This window comes from Triturus cristatus, chromosome 4_2 (assembly GCF_964204655.1).
Source record: "Triturus cristatus chromosome 4_2, aTriCri1.1, whole genome shotgun sequence".
Classification (NCBI taxonomy): Eukaryota; Metazoa; Chordata; class Amphibia; order Caudata; family Salamandridae; genus Triturus; species Triturus cristatus.
In genome coordinates this window covers 62,402,695-62,420,776 of record NC_140586.1, presented here as the reverse complement: position 1 = coordinate 62,420,776, position 18,082 = coordinate 62,402,695, and the positions used below count along the sequence as shown (strand labels likewise).

At 46.9% G+C, this 18,082-nt stretch overlaps 1 protein-coding gene across 2 annotated transcripts in view; it reads left to right on the top strand.

The window, feature by feature from the left end:
• The window catches only part of TNFSF14 (TNF superfamily member 14), a 93,537-nt gene extending 85,599 nt beyond the window's left edge, over nt 1–7,938 (top strand). For both annotated transcript variants that reach the window (XM_085600522.1, XM_085600521.1), the window contains 2 exons: nt 5,903–5,944; nt 6,438–7,938. In XM_085600522.1, coding sequence (XP_085456648.1) covers nt 5,903–5,944; nt 6,438–6,859 — 464 coding nt within the window. In that variant the 3' untranslated portion in view covers nt 6,860–7,938. The remainder of the gene's footprint in view (nt 1–5,902; nt 5,945–6,437) is intronic.
• The last annotated feature ends 10,144 nt before the right edge of the window (nt 7,939–18,082 follow it).

Sequence of the window (18,082 nt, the reverse complement as noted above, 5' to 3'; positions counted from 1 at the left end):
ACAAACAATGTTGGGCGAATTAGTAAGGATTAAATCTAGCGTGTGCCCTGCCACGTGAGAGGGTTCATTGTTAATTTTGGTCAGCTCAAGCATGGACAGGTATGTCAGGAATGAGGAGACGTCAGGATTATTGGGATTTTCGCTGTGCACATTAAAATTACCAAGAAGCAAAACGTTTTTGGTCGCAATGACATAGGGGGAGATAAGGTCCATGAGTTGGGCGGCGTAATTAAGGAGTGGTCCCGGTGGGCGATATACAAGAGCTCCTTTCCAGCTAAGTTGTGCATGCAGATCAATTCTAAACACCAGAATTTATAATTTGTTATTGCTTAATTGATCTAGGATGGAGACTTTAATGGGGTGTTTGTAAATGATAGGTACTCCTCCACCAGCCCTGCATGGTCTGTCCAGTTTTTGGATGTGATAACCGTCTGGTAGCGCTAGTGCAATGGCCGGATTGGAGGATGGTTTAGTCCAGGTTTCCGTTAAAAACCCTCTGTGGGGGAGGGAGGAGAGCATGTCACAAATGTTAACAGCGTGTTTGGGGAGTGATCTAACATTTGCCACAAAACAATTCCATCCTCCGTATTTGTGGATTGTATGTGAGGCACGCACATTCTTCATTGTCAGACCTCTGTGGGCAGCTGGTTTCTGAGTCATCTGCTTTTATGTTGTTTCTGGGTAGTGTGGATATTGTGCACTGGTAGCCACAGGTTCTGCAAGCAAAAGGACCTTCTGCCACTATCGGTATGGTACAAGTTTTGGTGGTGGCCATTTTAGGCAGACTTTGACTGTCTCTGATTCTTACCAAGTCGTGGCTGGAATAACAATGACGGGCTCCCGTATTGCTAGCTGGGTCTGTGAGCAGACCGGCAGCGGTTCTGGCTCCTGGCGATGTCCAGTCACGGACGGGCACAGATGGGCTTGCCTTAGGCGTGCCTTTGGCGCGGCAGCAGCGCACCCGCTGCTCGCGTCCGCTACGTGTCAGATCGGGCATCTGTTCTTATAGTTTCAGGCATCTGAACTGCTGACCTGAGGTCGGGAATCCGGCGAGATTAATTTGCGTCACTTCCGTGTGGTGTCAGCTCCCTCCACTCAATCGGAACAATCCGTGGTGGAACAGGGAGGCACCACACGAAAAACAGGTGAGAGGGAAGTGAGTGAACAAAACGATTTTAAAAGTGTAGCAGTTTTAAAAATCAAAGCTGGATTAATGCGAGCAAGCACTAATATTTCTGATTCAAGGAGCCCTTTCCCAGGCGCTTCCAGTGCTGCAGTACCGAGTGTAATAATGTTTTTGTCAATTACCCTTTTGTTGCCTCAAGCGCATCCACTGCGCGTCAGGTCAGGCATCTGTGCTTATAGTTTCAGGCAGCTGAACTGCTGGGTAAACAAGGTAAACAGGGGTGTGGGGGAATGGGGGTGTCACAAAGTGAAAATGGAGAGTTCAAGTCTATGTTTCTAGATACTTGTCGGGATATAATAAACCTAGATCAACTGAGGCCAAAGCAATGGCAAAAATGTAACACTGGTAAAGGGGAAGGTAAAAAAGAATAAGAGAGCCAGTATGAAAATGAAACGGTATTTAAAAAGGAGGGATCCCAAAAAGCTTTTTTCCCATGCAATATCTATGGGGATTTTGCAATTTTTTGACACAGCTACAGCCCAAACCGCTGAATGGAATTACACCACATTTGGCAGAAGTCTATTTCTTGGTCCAGAAAGAGCCCTTTTTGCAATTTGGTGGTAAATCTGTTCAGTAGTGTTGCAGTTAATAAAGAAATACATTTATCGATATATAGGGACACGGATCCTTTGCAGATCTACCTGCGGGGGCTTCACAGGTACCCGTGGACACCCGCCGATCTGGAGAAAAACCAAAGCCCTGCTTGGCTTGCCACAACCTGAAAAGAAAGTTGTGGCCAACATTTTGTTTGTCACTTGGCCCGGGGGAAGAGAAAAATAAAGTGTTAAAACATATAAGGGGTCAGGATGCAGGCACATGAGGTATCCTGCAGCCAACCCCCGCAGTGCACAGATAAGAGCCGTTCATGATGGTGGTTGTATTAACATAAAGGTAATTGTATATTACTTCATGTTACAAAAAAAAATGGAAATTCACTGAAAAAACAAAAGGTTACAGGGACTTTATAGTTAGATTGACGTTTTACCCATACAAAACCCTAGAAATTCAGCGGTATAGTTATACTTATCTGAAGAAACTATAACTTGTGCTGTTAAGTAATTTTAGGCAATGAGTTATAGTTTCTTAACATAAGTATAACTATAAGTAGAACTACAACTGCTTAATTGCTGGGTTCCTATGGTTTTGTGTAGGTGAAACAGGAACCTGAGTATAACGTACCTGCAACCTTTCGGTAAAAATGTACATCATTCTTTGTCTTTTAAATTTGGTGTATTGCAGAGCACAAATGTGGTCTCGGAGGGTAAAATTGAGCATAAGAATGCAAGGAAGGTGCTACACTGATAGTAAAACAGGTTGGATGGTGGTGATTTTTCATTTTGGTGTTAGCCTATCACTCAAATCAGGGGTTTGGTGTCTGTGAGATTGGCTAAGAATAAATGTAAAGTGTGAGCTCTGGCTACTAAAATGATGGCCAATTAAATGTTGGGTAAAGTTTGAGGCAAGTGAAACTCCTTTTATTAGGTGCAAGAAGAAGCTGGACAGGTAGTTTTCTTCAAGAGGCAGAAGAGGGCAGAGTCAGGCATTTGCTTCAGCAGGTTTGCATCATGCCTGCTGCAGCAGGTGAAGTGATGGAACGTCACAGCACAGCATGGTGCTGGGCGGGACTGGGACTGGGACTTAAACACCCCATACACATACATACACATACACATATATATATATTTATGTTTTGTTAGTATTGTAAAATGTTTATAATGTTGTTAGAATATTTATATATCTTTTAAATGTATATTTTTGTTTAAAGTAAAAGTTTGTTATTTTTATGTTTTATAATCAAAATAATTTTTGGGGCCATATTAATGTAGTTAATATTGTGTTTTGCTATATTTTTGACTATTAATAGGTTTGTTGGAAGAAAAGTATATTTTAGTTTCCGATATTTTTGTTAATGATATTAGTGAAATTAGATGTTTACAGCGATATTTTGGTTATCGTTGTTCGTGTTTTTATTCCTTAAGTAAGCATAGGCGATGTTTTTGAGAACTATATTTATTTTCTGATATGTTTGTGAATCGATATTGATATGTGCATTATAGCATTAATCCAAGCTTGGGGAAAGAGAGATATGGGGACGTTGACTCAGACACTGAAACAGCAATATGAACATAGAGAAAGAGACACATGGGAACAGGGAGACACATACATGTTGCCAGGGAAGCACTTGGGGAACAGGAAGACACAGGGACAGGATGACGTAGAACTTCAGACAGCGAGACATGGACGTTTGTGAGTATGGGGAGACAAAGACACACTTAGACCCAGGGGCAGGAAGAGATGGAAAACAGTGACAGGAATGCGCTATCCTCAAACCAAATTACATAGCCTAACTTAACGCAACTTTCTAGGCCCCAGCTATTTATTTTGCATGCAGCAGCTATGTGTGACCTCCATTGGCTACAATGTGTTAATGTTATAATGTTATGTTATAAATTTATACAGTGCGCGATTACCAATGGTGTCTTGCCGCTAGCAAACTGACAAGCAGGCAGAGGGATTAATCAGTGAACAGCCAGGTCTTGATGGCCTTCCTGAACAGAGTCAGAGAGGGAAGGTTTCTAATGCTAAACGGGAGGGAGTTCCAAAGCCTGGTGGCTCCCACCACAAATCTTCTACCACCCCAGAAAGATTTAAAAACTCTCTGGGATAGTATCACTTTTGCTCCTTTAGATCTCAGACATCTGTTTTGGGAGTTCCAGTGCAATGAACGTCTTAGGAACTGAGGGCCGGCCCCGTGGACTGTCTTGTATGTAATACACAGGGTCTTAAACTTGATCCAATCTTTTACTGGCTGCCAGTGCAGACATTGGAGATGGATTCCCACTGACTGGAATTTGGAAATCCTCAGGAGAAGTCTAGCAGCAGCATTTTGGATCATCTGGAGCCTTTGAAGTTGCTTCATCGGCATGCTGAGGTATAGCCCATTACAGTAATCTAGTCTGGAAAGGACTAGGGATGTGACTAGCATTTTCCTACTTTCTGTGGGAATCAGAGGTAGGATTTTATTAATGCTTTTAGCATGAAGAAACTTGATGATGAGACCAACTTCACTTGGGCATCGAAGTCCAGTCTCTGGTCTTTAATCACACCCAGGTTTTTTACTTTGGGAACCGGGATAGGTGCTGTTCACAAGTCCTTTGGCCGTCAAATCTGGAACCATGAAGGGGAGAATTTACCAAACAGAATCACCTCAGTTTTCGCAGAATTTAACTTGAGACAGTGCGAGCTCATCCATGAGCTGACTTCTGTCATGCAGTCCCTAAACCTGTTTACTGGTGGTAATGTATTTTTGGTAATGGATATCACAATTTGGGTATAATCTGCGTACGATGTTAAAGCCATCCCAAAAGATCTGATAAGGGATGCCAGTTCCGAAACATAAACATTAAAAAGTGTGGGTCTTAAGGAAGATCCCTGTGGAATTCCACAAGGAAGTGTGAATGATGGAGAGGTCAGGTTCCCTAAGGTCACCGATTGTGTTCTATCCTCTAGAAAGGAGGATGTCAGTGCCAATACCTTTCCAGAGATGCCAAGAGAGTTAAAAAAAATTAGCAAGGTTTTGTGATCTACAGTGTCGAAGGCCGCCGACATGTCAAGCAACACAAGGTCTGCAGTGCCCCCTGTGTCCATGACTGTTCTTATTTCATCAGTGGCCTTTATCAGCGCAGTTTCGGTGCTGTGCTCTGATGTGAATCCAAACTGTGCCTCATCCAGCAGGTTATGCTCTTGTAGGTATACAGTCAGCTGGTTATTCATGACTTTTTCAGCCAGTTTGGCTGGAACTGGGAGGCGAGAGATGGGCCCATAGTTACCTGGATCCAGAGCATCAAGATTGTCTTTTTTCAATAGAGGTAAAATCAAGGCTTTCTTCCATATAGAAGGAAAAACACCTTCTGTAAACAAGGAGTTAAAAACAGAAGTTAATCTAGATCCAAGTACCTCCGGGGCTTTTTTGAATGTCATAGGTTGGAGTGTATCATAGAGTGAGCCTGATCTTATTTAAGAGATAAGAATCATTATCTCCTCAACAGTTATTTCTCTAAATTCTGCAAGGATGGGGCCATTGGGATGTGGTACCCTTGTGATGTTAAAATTATTCAAATTTGAATGTGCCCCATTACCAAAGGTGGTGAAAATTTGCTCTACTTTATTTTGAAAGTGCTGGGCCAGGATGTTGCAAAATTCCTGAGAATGGTTGCTCCCCTTTTTTCCGGGGGGAGTAGACAGTTTAGTAACTGCCCGAAAGAGCTCTTTAATATGTGACCTGAACATATGCAAGTGCTCATGTATGTGACCTGCTTTGAACATAGTGCTGCTGTATCTGTGATGATCATTTACCTCAGTGCCCTTGTGTCTTTAACCATGCCAGTCCACTGGGTGCCAGTGTGTCTCCAGTCTGATATTGGTGTGCCTGTATCTGTGACTTGATTGACCTGAGAATTTCCCTCCTTATCACCTGTATTATTATTAGTTGTCTTTGTGACCTATCTAGACCACTAGGAAACATATCACTGACACTTCTATAAGTGACCTGCCTTAATTCAAATGGGACTGTATGAAAGACATGCATTGAGAAAAGTTGCTATGCAAACTGTGTCAACTCAGTGAGCCTATGCGTCACCTACAATGAGCCCATTGCACTTCTATGAAATCACTTGAACAGAGCTGTTGCACTGAGTGTGTTTTATTCTCTTTCAGATAAAAAATGGAAGAGCGGGAAGCCAGCGGCACATGTGACTGGTGAGTGGTAGCTCTGCACACCTGCTGCTCTATGCCCCGTAGGATTACCCTTCATGGTTCATGTGTACCCTGCTTCACTGATCTGCTTATAGTTAGCATTTCCATATAATCTAAAGTAGCCAAGTATGATGGGCTAGCAAGAGGGTTTCAAAGAAATGAAGTAAAGTTCAACTGGCATCAATTGCATGTTGTTCGTGGACTTTCAGTGAGGCCTAAGTGCTAGCGTCAGCTCTGTTCTGCTCATGGGCTTTCTGTGATCCTGGAGTGAAACTAGTCTAGGTCAGCCTAGGTCTTTTAGGAAATGTAATCCATATTCCTAAAAATTGACAAGTTATTTTCAAATCCACCTGGGAGTTGTGGCAGATCTAAGGAAGTAGAAGAGAATTAAGCCAGCTATCAAAATAATATGGGTAGAGAGAACTAAGACTGGGAGAGGAGAAATCAGATAGGGAAAGTGAAAATCACAAATCTTGTATGCATTTGTCTTTCCCAGGTGCTGCGAACACTGTATCTGGACAACACGCTTTGCTCTGGGAGCCTAAGCTCGGAGACGCTTTTCTGTATGAGATTGGATATGAGCCTACCAAAGGATCCCTAGTCTTCAACCAGTCTGGGAGGTACTATCTGTACTCAAAGATCCAGCTGGGAAAGGTCAGCTGCCAAGACGAGGACAAGCAGCAAAGACTGACACACCGCATCTACAAGACAACGCCTCGATACTTTGGAGAGATTGACCTGATGACGAATGTGAAGCCATACTGCGCAGAGGACAAACACCAGTGGTGGGACAACAGCTTCCTCGGGGGCACCTTTGAGCTGGAAGAGCAAGACGAAGTGTATGTCAATGTCGATAAGAAGGAATTAGTGAGGATCAAAGATGGAAGCAGGTCGTACTTTGGAGTCTTTATGATTTAAGAGCAGCATAGGCCATGTGGGACCTCAATGTGATGTGTGGGATCTTTTGTACCAGCCCCTATGTACAGTCAAGCCTTACAGTTAAAACAGGGCAGAAGGGGAACTGCCCAACACCCAAGCCATGACATTTCCTGGGATTCCTATGTTTAGGGTAATCTACTGCGTTATATGGTGTATTAAATAATCACTTTGCACAGTTGGGAGCACGCACTAATCAAAAACAGAACTTGCTGAGAAGGCGATGCTGAGCCACATAGTCCTAATGAACTGTTCAGCCTTCAAGGCAGTAGCTCCACCTGGAAAGGCCCTCAGACTTTGGACACAGATTGTTTAACTTTGCTGATTTTGTAGTTGGTAAGCAGTACCCATGTCTCCTCCTCTGGGGACTGCTAAATTAATTCTTCTATCTGCTAATGTCTACTGTAGATATTGCACTCACTTGGCTTCATTTTTTCTGGGACCTGATGACCACTGCCTTACTCCAGCAAAGAGAACTGCTATATCAGAAGATGTGAAGTCAGTAGCCCACTCTTGCAGACACCAATTAACTATTTTTGGCAGGTTGCAATGAAACAAGTCTTTGATTTATTCCAATATATCTCTAATGGATTTAGTACTTGTGTTAAAACTATATCTCAGGGACATCCAGTGTTGGTCGATGACAGTCGTATCCAATGCCACGTTTTCAGGATAACCACTGAGCATGTAAATAATTCCCCTTTAGATTCAATGCAAGTACATTTATTTCATGTGGATTTACTACCAATCAGTCATGGATCTGTGCCAAGCTGCTCAAATTAGACACCACTGGTGTGTGTAATAATAATATAGTCTTAGCTAGGCTAGACTTGGAAAAAGACTGACCTGTCTAATCCTACTGCCCCACCAAAATCTAATCAAGTGGATTCTTCATGGTGAATGCTTGTAGCATAACTTGTTCAGAGTAACTTGGGGTTGCACAAATTGAAAGTCTTCTATTCTGTAAATGTTATGATTTAACTTATACTTTTAACATTTCTTGACCATTATTAAATATTCATAAATAAAGCAAAATAAACAAAAAATGCTTTGAAAAGGTTTTGGATGGAGGAAATTGAGATCAAACCCAGTGTCATGAGTACAATTCATCCATAAAAATGTCTATGCAATTTCTCCTGCAAAATCTCTTTTTCTGGAAATAAATTTCTGCAGATGATGATGTTCTAGGTTTAGATAAGTGCACCTTCACAAAATTCAAAATTTGGGAATGTGTTACTGCTTTACTCATTTAATTTTAAATCCTGATACCCTTTAATGTATCTGTAGCACTCCACTCTGACACCGCTCTGACACCGGTCACACTCTTCTTTCAAATTTTTTAATTTTTGACACTTCAAAAGTTCTGAAACCTTACAAAATTCCATCTGCGATTAAAAGAATTTTCCTTTGAACATTTTATGTGAAAGAAGTGTTGAACTAAAACTAGATCTTTTTTCCTCAATCTACTTTTGTAGAGAGGTATTACCCACAATTTAAATTTAGTATCATTCACAAACTTTACATAAAAATAACTCAATTTTGAACTCTTTTCTACTAATATTGACCTCATGCGTCTGAATAGACACTGTAATCCCAATCAAAAGGTAAAAGACAATTTCCAGGAGACATGTGGCAAGATTTGCTCTTCTCTTCACTCATCACTGGAAGCTGTTATGCAGGACAACATAATTATAACCCTTCCCGGCTAACACAATATGTTTCCGAATGTGACTCTACTGTTGGTAGTACACAGGCACTCCTTCTGGATAACACTGCCCTTGAAAGTACTTTTATTATGATGAGGGGGGGGGTACCAGTAATGTCATCAAACCATTTGTAAATAGTGCTGAATCTATACCAGAATTTAAGGTAAGAGGCCAGGTATTATTTCAAAATGTCTCAATCAATATTAGCTGGTTTAGGTGAAAACTAAAAGAATGCCAGTTTCAAATGACAAACTATTCTGCCATATTTTCCAACTTATAGTGTCATTTGTTTTTGCTGCTGGTCCCCAGGTAATGCGATCAGATATAGAGAAAAAAAACGGCCTAGTTACAAAAAATACTGATGAACATCTTCCAGTACACTTCTAACCCCAACTCTTTAACACATAGGTGACGATTCCGATCCGGTAAAACCCGGGTACAAATGGTCGTACGGTGCGTTTTCTCTGTCCGACTCGTACCCGGGAAAAACACCTTACAAACTCGCAAGTACGATTCGCACAGAAATACCATTTCCGTACGAGTCGTAAAAAACACCGACCGGCAAAAAAATACATACAAATCTGATTCTGGATGGCGCATACGCGACGTCCGGACGGAGTCAGGCAGCGTTTTACGGACCAGCAAGTACGAATCGTGCCGACGTCACTCCGCACATAGCATTTTTTACGGGAGCCAAAAACTGCTGGGAAATTGAGGACGACGCGAACAAGGAGCACCGGTACGCGACGGACAGCGATGGACCCCAACCTACGCGTCATCCCGGCCCTCATAGCCTACGACCTCGTGTTCAGAAACCGACGCAGACGCCGCAGAAGGTCAGAACAACCCCCAGGGGCAAAGGGGGGGAGTGCAAGGGGCAGGAAACATAACCCACACCCCACAGAATACTAATACAACCTGCACATTAATTACCTCCATGGTCTGGTCACTTCGGGGGGCATGTCCACCAATCCCACGTCCCAACGGAAGTGGACGTGGACGCGTACCCGTCACCACCACAATGGTGGTACGGGACGTACACACGCCCCTCAGAGTGTGGGTACGGTCCGTACCACCATTGTAGTGGTGATGTAGGGGTACGCATGTACGGCCCGTGTGGGTACGGTCCGTACACGCGTACCCCTACATCACCACTACAATGGTGGTACGGACCGTACCCACGCCCCCGGAGCGTGGGTACGGTCCGTACACGCGTACCCCTACATCACTACTACAATGGTGGTACGGACCGTACACATGCTCTGGGGGGGCGTGGGTACGGGCTGTACACGCGTACCCCTACATCACCGCTACAATGGTGGTACGGACTGTACACACGCCACCCAGAGTGTGTGTACGGCCTGTACCACCATTGTAGTGGTGATGTAGGGGTACGCGTGTACGGCCTGTACCCACGCCCCCAGAGCGTGGGTACGGTCCGTACACGCGTACCCCTACATCGCCACTACAATGGTGGTACAGACCGTACCCATGCCCCCAGAGCGTGGGTACGGTCCGTACACGCGTACCCCTACATCACCACTACAATGGTGGTACGGACCGTACACACGCTCTGGGGGGCGTGGGTACGGGCCGTACACGCGTACCCCTACATCACCACTACAATGGTGGTACGGACCGTACACACGCCCCCCAGAGCGTGTGTACGGTACGTACCATCATTGTAGTGGTGATGTAGGGGTACGCATATACGGCCCGTACCCACGCCCCCAGAGCGTGGGTACTTGCCCTTATGGTGAGCGCTTGCCCTTATGTGGTGGTGTGCTGCTTCTGTCTGGTGGGGTGCGTTTGTGTGGATGTCTTGGTGTGCTTGGGACAGGCATGGGTGTGGTACTTGTGGATGGGGCAGGGGTAGGGGGGACGCAGCGCTGCAGTTGACTCGCTACTGCCGTCAGTGTCGAGTCCAGAGACCTCAGCAACATCCGTTGGTCAGACATCGCTGATGACATGCCCTCCATGTACGACACCATCTGGGTCAGCAGTCTGGTTTGGCCATGGGGGACAGTCAGGATCGATGTCTGCCCAACTTGCAACTGCCGCTGAATGTCCACAGACTCGGCAGTGAGGGCAGCAGGGGGGACAGGGGCAGGGGGTGCGGTGCCTGCCACGAAGGAGACACGGTGTGGCCTAGCACGGACAGAAGGGACCTGAGCAAGTGTGAGGGCGGTGATGGGAATGGAGGGGGCGGTGAGAGATGTACTGCTGCTTTCAGCTGTGGGAGCAGCCTCCGCCCCCTCTGGGAGCTCAGCCTCGGACCCGTCTGCCTCGTAGTCAGTGTTGGTAATGGGCAGGTCCTCCGCCTCACTCCCCTCGCCCTCCGTGCCACTAGATTCCACCGACTCCTCATCAGTGGTGGCACCACTGCTCGATCCCTCCTCCACGTCCGTGCCGGTGTCCTCCGATGATGCTGTGGGCAAGGTGAAGAGACACGAAAAAATCAGTCACCTGTATACATCTGACACATGAGTCCAAACAAAATAGGCAACACTGCATATCAGGAAAGGCATCATGAGTAACATCTAGGATACTCCCCACATATGTAAGCCCTGCACTCCCCAGTTGGTTGACCCACCATGCCACTTGGAAAAAAAGAAAATTAGGAAACAACAGCAAATAACTTGAAATCACAAGATCATGAGAAGCTAGTGTCTGGGATCAGTTGAGCACAGCGAGACTATGAAGGCATGCCACCTCTTGTTCACTGTGAAACAAACAGTATTGTCGCAACCAAGGCCAAATACCACATGCCAATGCAGAAGGTGTCCCCACACTCAGAGACCTGTGAGTACTTTTGACACCCCAAAGCAATACATTGTGACTCCTGGAGAATCACAACCCTTTACAGAATGGACATGTCTAGCATGTGTGAATGTGGCACTCTGTGAACACAACACACATGTGTCTGTATAGCAGAAGTCACACAAGGAGGTGCACACCAAACTACATGTACACAGTCATTGTCTGAGCTGCCAGACTCATTCAAATCAGCCACTGTTAGGCAGAAATGGCGTATCAGTAAGTACATATACATGGCACCAGGGTGGTCTGGATGACTTGACACTCGTAAGTTGGTATCAGCAACAACCAAGGACTAACCCAAATGCTAGCACACTGTGGGGAGATGTATATGTATGAACTCCAAACAAGTTTTGTTCAAACTGTGCCTTACTTTAAAATGTGCCAGCGTGTCCCTGGAAAGTGTAAAGGTGGTGTCTTGTGCACTTCCTTGGGAGACATCTGTCATGCAGGCACATCATTGTCCTTCACAACAAAACAACAAGGTCACGCATATGAAACATTGAGACATGTTGAAAGGTGTAGTGAGTGCCAATGGACATTTTCTCTGAGTAACAACTTGAATAATGTCATTTGTCACATGGCTATCCGTCACCTGATCACACAGTTGGCTACACATATGACCTACTGACTGTCATCTGGAGTGGCACACATGTCCACACCCAGGACAATGCATAAGCTAATGGGCCTGCAATTGTTTAGCAGAAAAGCCTATCTGTACTGTGGGTCCCCCCTCATGGCAAGCCAGAATGTACCCACAGATGTCAGCACACAAAGTCACAACTGTGTAGCATCTGAACCACACACAGGTGGCAAAAATATACAACCAGGATACATGATTGTCAAAAACTGACACTGGCAATGACGCACGAACATTAAGCACTGGCCAACATCACGGAGGCACTGCACGATGACTTTCTGTACTGCGACTCATCACACACAAGTCAGAACTGGCAATGAAACATCAGGGTTGAACATGTACGCCCCTCCCGCACACACCCACCCATACCTGAGTCAATGTGACTGATACCGATCAAGAAGTTAAACCTCTTATTCAGGGTTACAATAACTGTGCTTGAAAACTAGCTTCATTAACACAACATCACCTTGTAGGGCTGGCAAAACATATCGGTCACAAACAAACATCAACAGATTGTTGTGAATAGCCACACAGGCACTGCCCAGTGTGAGTATGCACCAGCAAACTGGTGTATCCCTGTCCAGTGGGCAAATGTATCACACATGTGAAAACTACTACCTAGGCCAGGGAACAATGCCACAGAGGCAGAGCCATGATGTACCCACAGTGAATGTGCACAGTGTTGGATGACACACATGAGTAGGAGGGCAGGCTGTGTCAGGGGACTGTAGTGTGCACACTGCTCCATGGTCCTGGAATGAGCTGACTGTTACAGGAGCAACCGTCCCGGCACTATGCATATGTCCCAGTCATGCGCATCATGTCTGAGGCCACAACATTGGTAATGCATGCTGCAAGTCTGTTCATTTGAACCCTCACACTCCTATGTTGAGACTCAGCATCAGTGCCAACAATTATGCACCCCCAAATGACCGAACAGGACAGGGCACAGGCAGACCACCCCCACACATGATGCTAAAAGCAGTGTGCACCTTGATAAACTGGCAGCCTAGATGACCATGTGCAATAAGTGATGGCACACAGACCAGGTAACACATGTCAAGGAGGGGAAGGGAGGAAGAACAGCACAGGTTGACTTTGGGGAACAGGATATGCACTGCACACATATAGCCTGGCAGTGTATCCAGGCGACTGAGCAGATCCAAAAGCTGGCGACACACAACAAACACACATGTACCTACCCCCTTCCTGCTGCTGTAACTCCTGTATCCACCCATCCAGGTCAGGGAAGACCACCGCCAGGACACGCCGCATCTGGTGGGTCAGGCGCCGGCGCCCGCCATGCTTGCGAGGAGCCTCCTCCTTCAGCATGACCCGGGCGATCCTCCGGGTCCAGCACCGGATGTCCTGCCATCTCTTCCTCACTTGTGGCAGGCGCCGCCTGCGACCCTCCACCGATTGCACGGCCTTGACGGCATCCTTCCAGATCTTCCCCTTGTGGTAGGGGGATACCTGTGTGTATGACAAAGTGGGACAACATCACTACACCTGCACCATGTCACAGAGACACACATTTGAACATCTTAGATTTGTTGAACAGGGCATAGTATGCTGGCAAGTAATAGCACCTTAGTCATAGGGACTTTTTCCACTGTGGGCGCACCAATGCACAACATGGCATAGTAAGTGCACAGGTGGTATGAGGGGTGCGAAACAATCCCTGATCATGGCACACACTGTGCATCGATGTGAACCACAGAAAGGACCGTTTCGAGTTGCCGAAACTAGTGGGGGCAAATCACAAAAATTGACGGACTGGCATCACACACCACCAGGTGTCATGCTTCATCATCTGCCAGTCCTTGTCCTCTAAAAACCGCGTTTGATAGAGGGTGGGCATGCACCTGGAGACAGGGATGCGCTTCTAAACTAAGTGGGGGCCCAAACAAAAAAAGGAGTGAGTGAAGTTAAAAACCATCATAGTATACCTGAACGATTTTTTATTCAATGGGGTTACTATGTGGGATTAAAATATATAAGTGCGGTGAGTGGGGACCTTATCATCCCGTCGCCGCTGTGAATTAGTGATTGTTAAGAGGGGGTCAATATGTTTCTGCCTGTATTGTGCACTTGGGTATGTGGCATTCGTCAGGACCTTAGATATTGGGCTCCAATCTTCCCACTGGGGGCATAGGCCTATAGCCAGCTGCCACCTGTTTAGAGAAACCCTATTGGAAAAACCTATTTGCCCCATGGGAGGGGTAGGGGGGAAGTCCCTGTAGCCACATTGGTTCAAGGTGTACTCCCCGCTAGAAAACCTAGCGCTGCATGCGTCCAGCCTCCTCCCCGGTGAATCCCAAGCAACACAAGGCTGATGGACAGCACCACAAATCAGTCACATGCCCCAGGCCACTGACAAAACCTCAGCAGAGTACACAGACACACACTGGCACACATCAATCACCTGCCATTGCCAACAGCGGATGCACACCTCACTCTGCACATGTGCCACTTGCCAGGGGGGGGTCACAGGTGTGGGGCTAGCTCAGCAAGTCAGACACACAGCACGGCTTACTTCACACATCAGATGGATTGAGCAGTTGCCTCCTCCATGCAGCTGTGGTGCAACACTCCACATAGACACTCACCCACATGACAAGAAACATTCACACACATCAATGTCCAGGGGGTGTACACATCATTTGGACACTCTCACCACTCTCACCACAACTCCACTCAACTCTCACACACATCTGTGGGTGCAGTCACCTGTCACACCGGGGTGACCACTGAATCACCGCAGGACAATAGAACAAGAATGCCCAAGAGGATTAGGCTGGCTGAATGTGCCATGCACTATGCAGTGAATGTCACAGTAAGCACAATGCAAGTGAGGAGTGCACACATGAACTACATCAAGCCCTGCATGAGAGACATAAGCCATCCCCCCCCCGGGACCCACTCCAACCAACATTGCATGTCTGTCACACCTGGCCACAATGCCAGAAGTGACAGACACAATAAAGGTGCACAGGCAAAGGTAGTGGAGTCAGCACTCACCTTCTCCCCTGGTCGACCATACCACATGGTGTTCTGCGGGAGGATCACATCCAGCAGGGCCTGGTTCTCCTCCTGGGTGAAAGGCTGGGCCCTCTCCACAGTCCTTGACATGGTGCCAGAGGGAGACAATACAACAGCAGTGGTATCGACTGACATGTTGTGCAGGCAAGTGCCCTCTCATGGGTTCTGGCTGCCTTGCTGGCCTATTTCATTTACAGAAGTACAGAGTGATTGGTCAGACTCATTTGCATCCTACGTTTCCTCCAATCCCTTTAAACATACACCAGTGACAGCCTTTGCATCTTTCGATTTTGCTGCATCATGTCAAGTCAACAACCAATTTGCAACAATGTTAAATGTGGCCAACTGCTTTTTCCAGACCACATGATGTTAAATTTTGAACGTGAAACTCGGTATCCATGACAACCAGCATGCATTTAGGCCCTAATACTTGTCCCTCATGTGTCCCCATTGTAATTCTTAAATCCCCACACAGGTACGGCGCATTTCACATGTACCCCTAGGGCACCATCACTACAGTGATACGGGCCGTACTCACGCGTGTATGGCCCGTACACGCGTGAGTACGGCCCGTATCACTAGGATCTACGGTACCCCCAACTATAGTGATAGGCACGTACTCACGCGTGTACGGCCCGTACATGCGTGAGTACGGGCCGTTTCACTAGGACCTACGGTACCCCCAACTATAGTGATGGGCACGTACTCACGCGTGTACGGCCCGTACACGCGTGAGTACGGGCCGTATCACTAGGACCTACGGTCCCCCCAACTATAGTGATAGGCACGTACTCATGCGTGTACGGGCCGTACACGCGTGAGTACGGTCCATATCACTAGGACCTACAGTCCCCCCATCTATAGTGATAGGCACGTACTCACGCGTGTATGGGCCATACACGCGTGAGTACAGGCCGTATCACTAGGACCTATGGTACCCCCAACTATAGTGATAGGCACGTACTCACGCATGTACGGCCCGTATCACTAGGACCTCCGGTACCCCCAACTATAGTGATAGGCACGTACTCACGCGTGTACGTGCCGTACACGCGTGAGTATGGGCCGTATCACTAAGACCTACGGTACCCCCAACTATAGTGATAGGCACGTACTCACACGTGTACGGGCCGTACACGCGTGAGTACGGGCCGTATCACTAGGACCTACGGTACCCCCATCTATAGTGATAGGCACGTACTCACGCGTGTACGGGCCGTATCACTAGGACCTACGGTACCCCCAACTATAGTGATAGGCACGTACTCACGCGTGTACGGGCCGTACACGCGTGAGTATGGGCCGTATCACTAGGACCTACGGTACCCCCAACTATAGTGATAGGCACGTACTCACGCGTGTACGGGCCGTATCACTAGGACCTACAGTACCCCCAACTATAGTGATAGGCACGTACTCATGCATGTACGGCCAGTACACGCGTGAGTGCTGGTCCTACACACGCCCTCAGAGCATGTGTACTGCCTTTCACAGCTTACACTGGTGATAGGAGGCGCACACGGAAGGAATGGAGGCGTCAGACTCGCACAAGGCTGTACATCAAGTCATTGTCAGTGCAGTCCTTCATGTGCAGGTCCTAGGTGTGTCAGGCAGTGATGTGGCACATGTCTCCTCATGTTGTGGCACAATAGATGTGTGATGAGCTGTTTATAGATGTCATGTGTGATGGGGCACTACGTGGCACACTTCCCATTCACACTTTGCACATGTGTGCATGTAGGACACACGTATCAAGCACTGCATCACTGGTATGGCGCAGTCAGCAACACCCGCAACTGTCCCCTGATGCCAGGTACACGGATAATTACACCTGACATGTGACTCCCAGCGTGCCACGATGTGACTATGTCATGTGTGTGTCATGTGTTCCTATGAGCTTTCCGTTGGTGTTCCGTCAAATCCATCTGCTGTTGCAGCATCCAACATGTGTCTGTGTGCATATGTGCATGACACACATATACGCACACCATGCCACATGTGGACTCACACGTTACATGTGTCATGATGGTTCGAAGATGACTTCCTGACATGAGGCAATATCTGCGTTCTCTCAATGTCTGTGTCATCAGTTTTTGACATGTACCCCTTCATGGAAATGTGTGTTATCTGTCCTTTTCCAGATGATATGTGACCTGTGCGTCTAGACTCCCGCCAGCTGTCTGTATGAGATGACATCCTTCAAATGCTGATATGTGGATGTCTGTCACTCATGTAATGTGTCTGGCTTTTCACTTACACTGGCCCACAGCTATTTTAATGGCATTTCACGTCAACATTGCCATGCAACTATTGTGGCTGGCTCTTCGTAGGAGTATCACCTGGTTGGCCTACGTGTCCTGGATGTATTGCACAGCACAGACTCTGTATTAAGCAGATGTGTATTAGCTGTTGAACATGTGCTCACCTCAGTGAAATTGGTGTGGTAATGTACTCACTCTTCCTTATTCCTTCCAAATCTCTGCAGGGCACCGCCTCTCCCCAGATGAATGCCAGACCTGGATGCCATGCGTGAACATGACTGCATACGCAGATACCGCTTCTCCCAAGAGTTGATAGAGGACTTGACCCGCCGGCTTGCACCACACCTCCAACCAAAACATAGGTATCCTACAGCTCTGACCCCCTAGATGAAGGTGATGGCAGCCCTACATTTTTTTGCCACCGGCACGTTTCAATTGACCATAGCTGATGTCGGTGGCATGTCCCAGACAATGTTCAGCCGTGTCCTGCATGATGTTATAGAAGCCATGTTGGTGCACCTGGATGACTTCATCCATTCCCCCACTTGTGAGCAGTTGACAGGTGTCAAGGGTGAGTTCTATGCCCTGGGAGGGATGCCTCATGTAATTGGGGCCATTGATGGGACACATGTGGCTTTGGTGCCACCACAGGCACAGGAGGTAGCCTATAGAAACAGAAAACATTACCACTCCATTAATGCCCTTGTGGTGTGTCTTGCTAACATGCTGATTTCCCTTG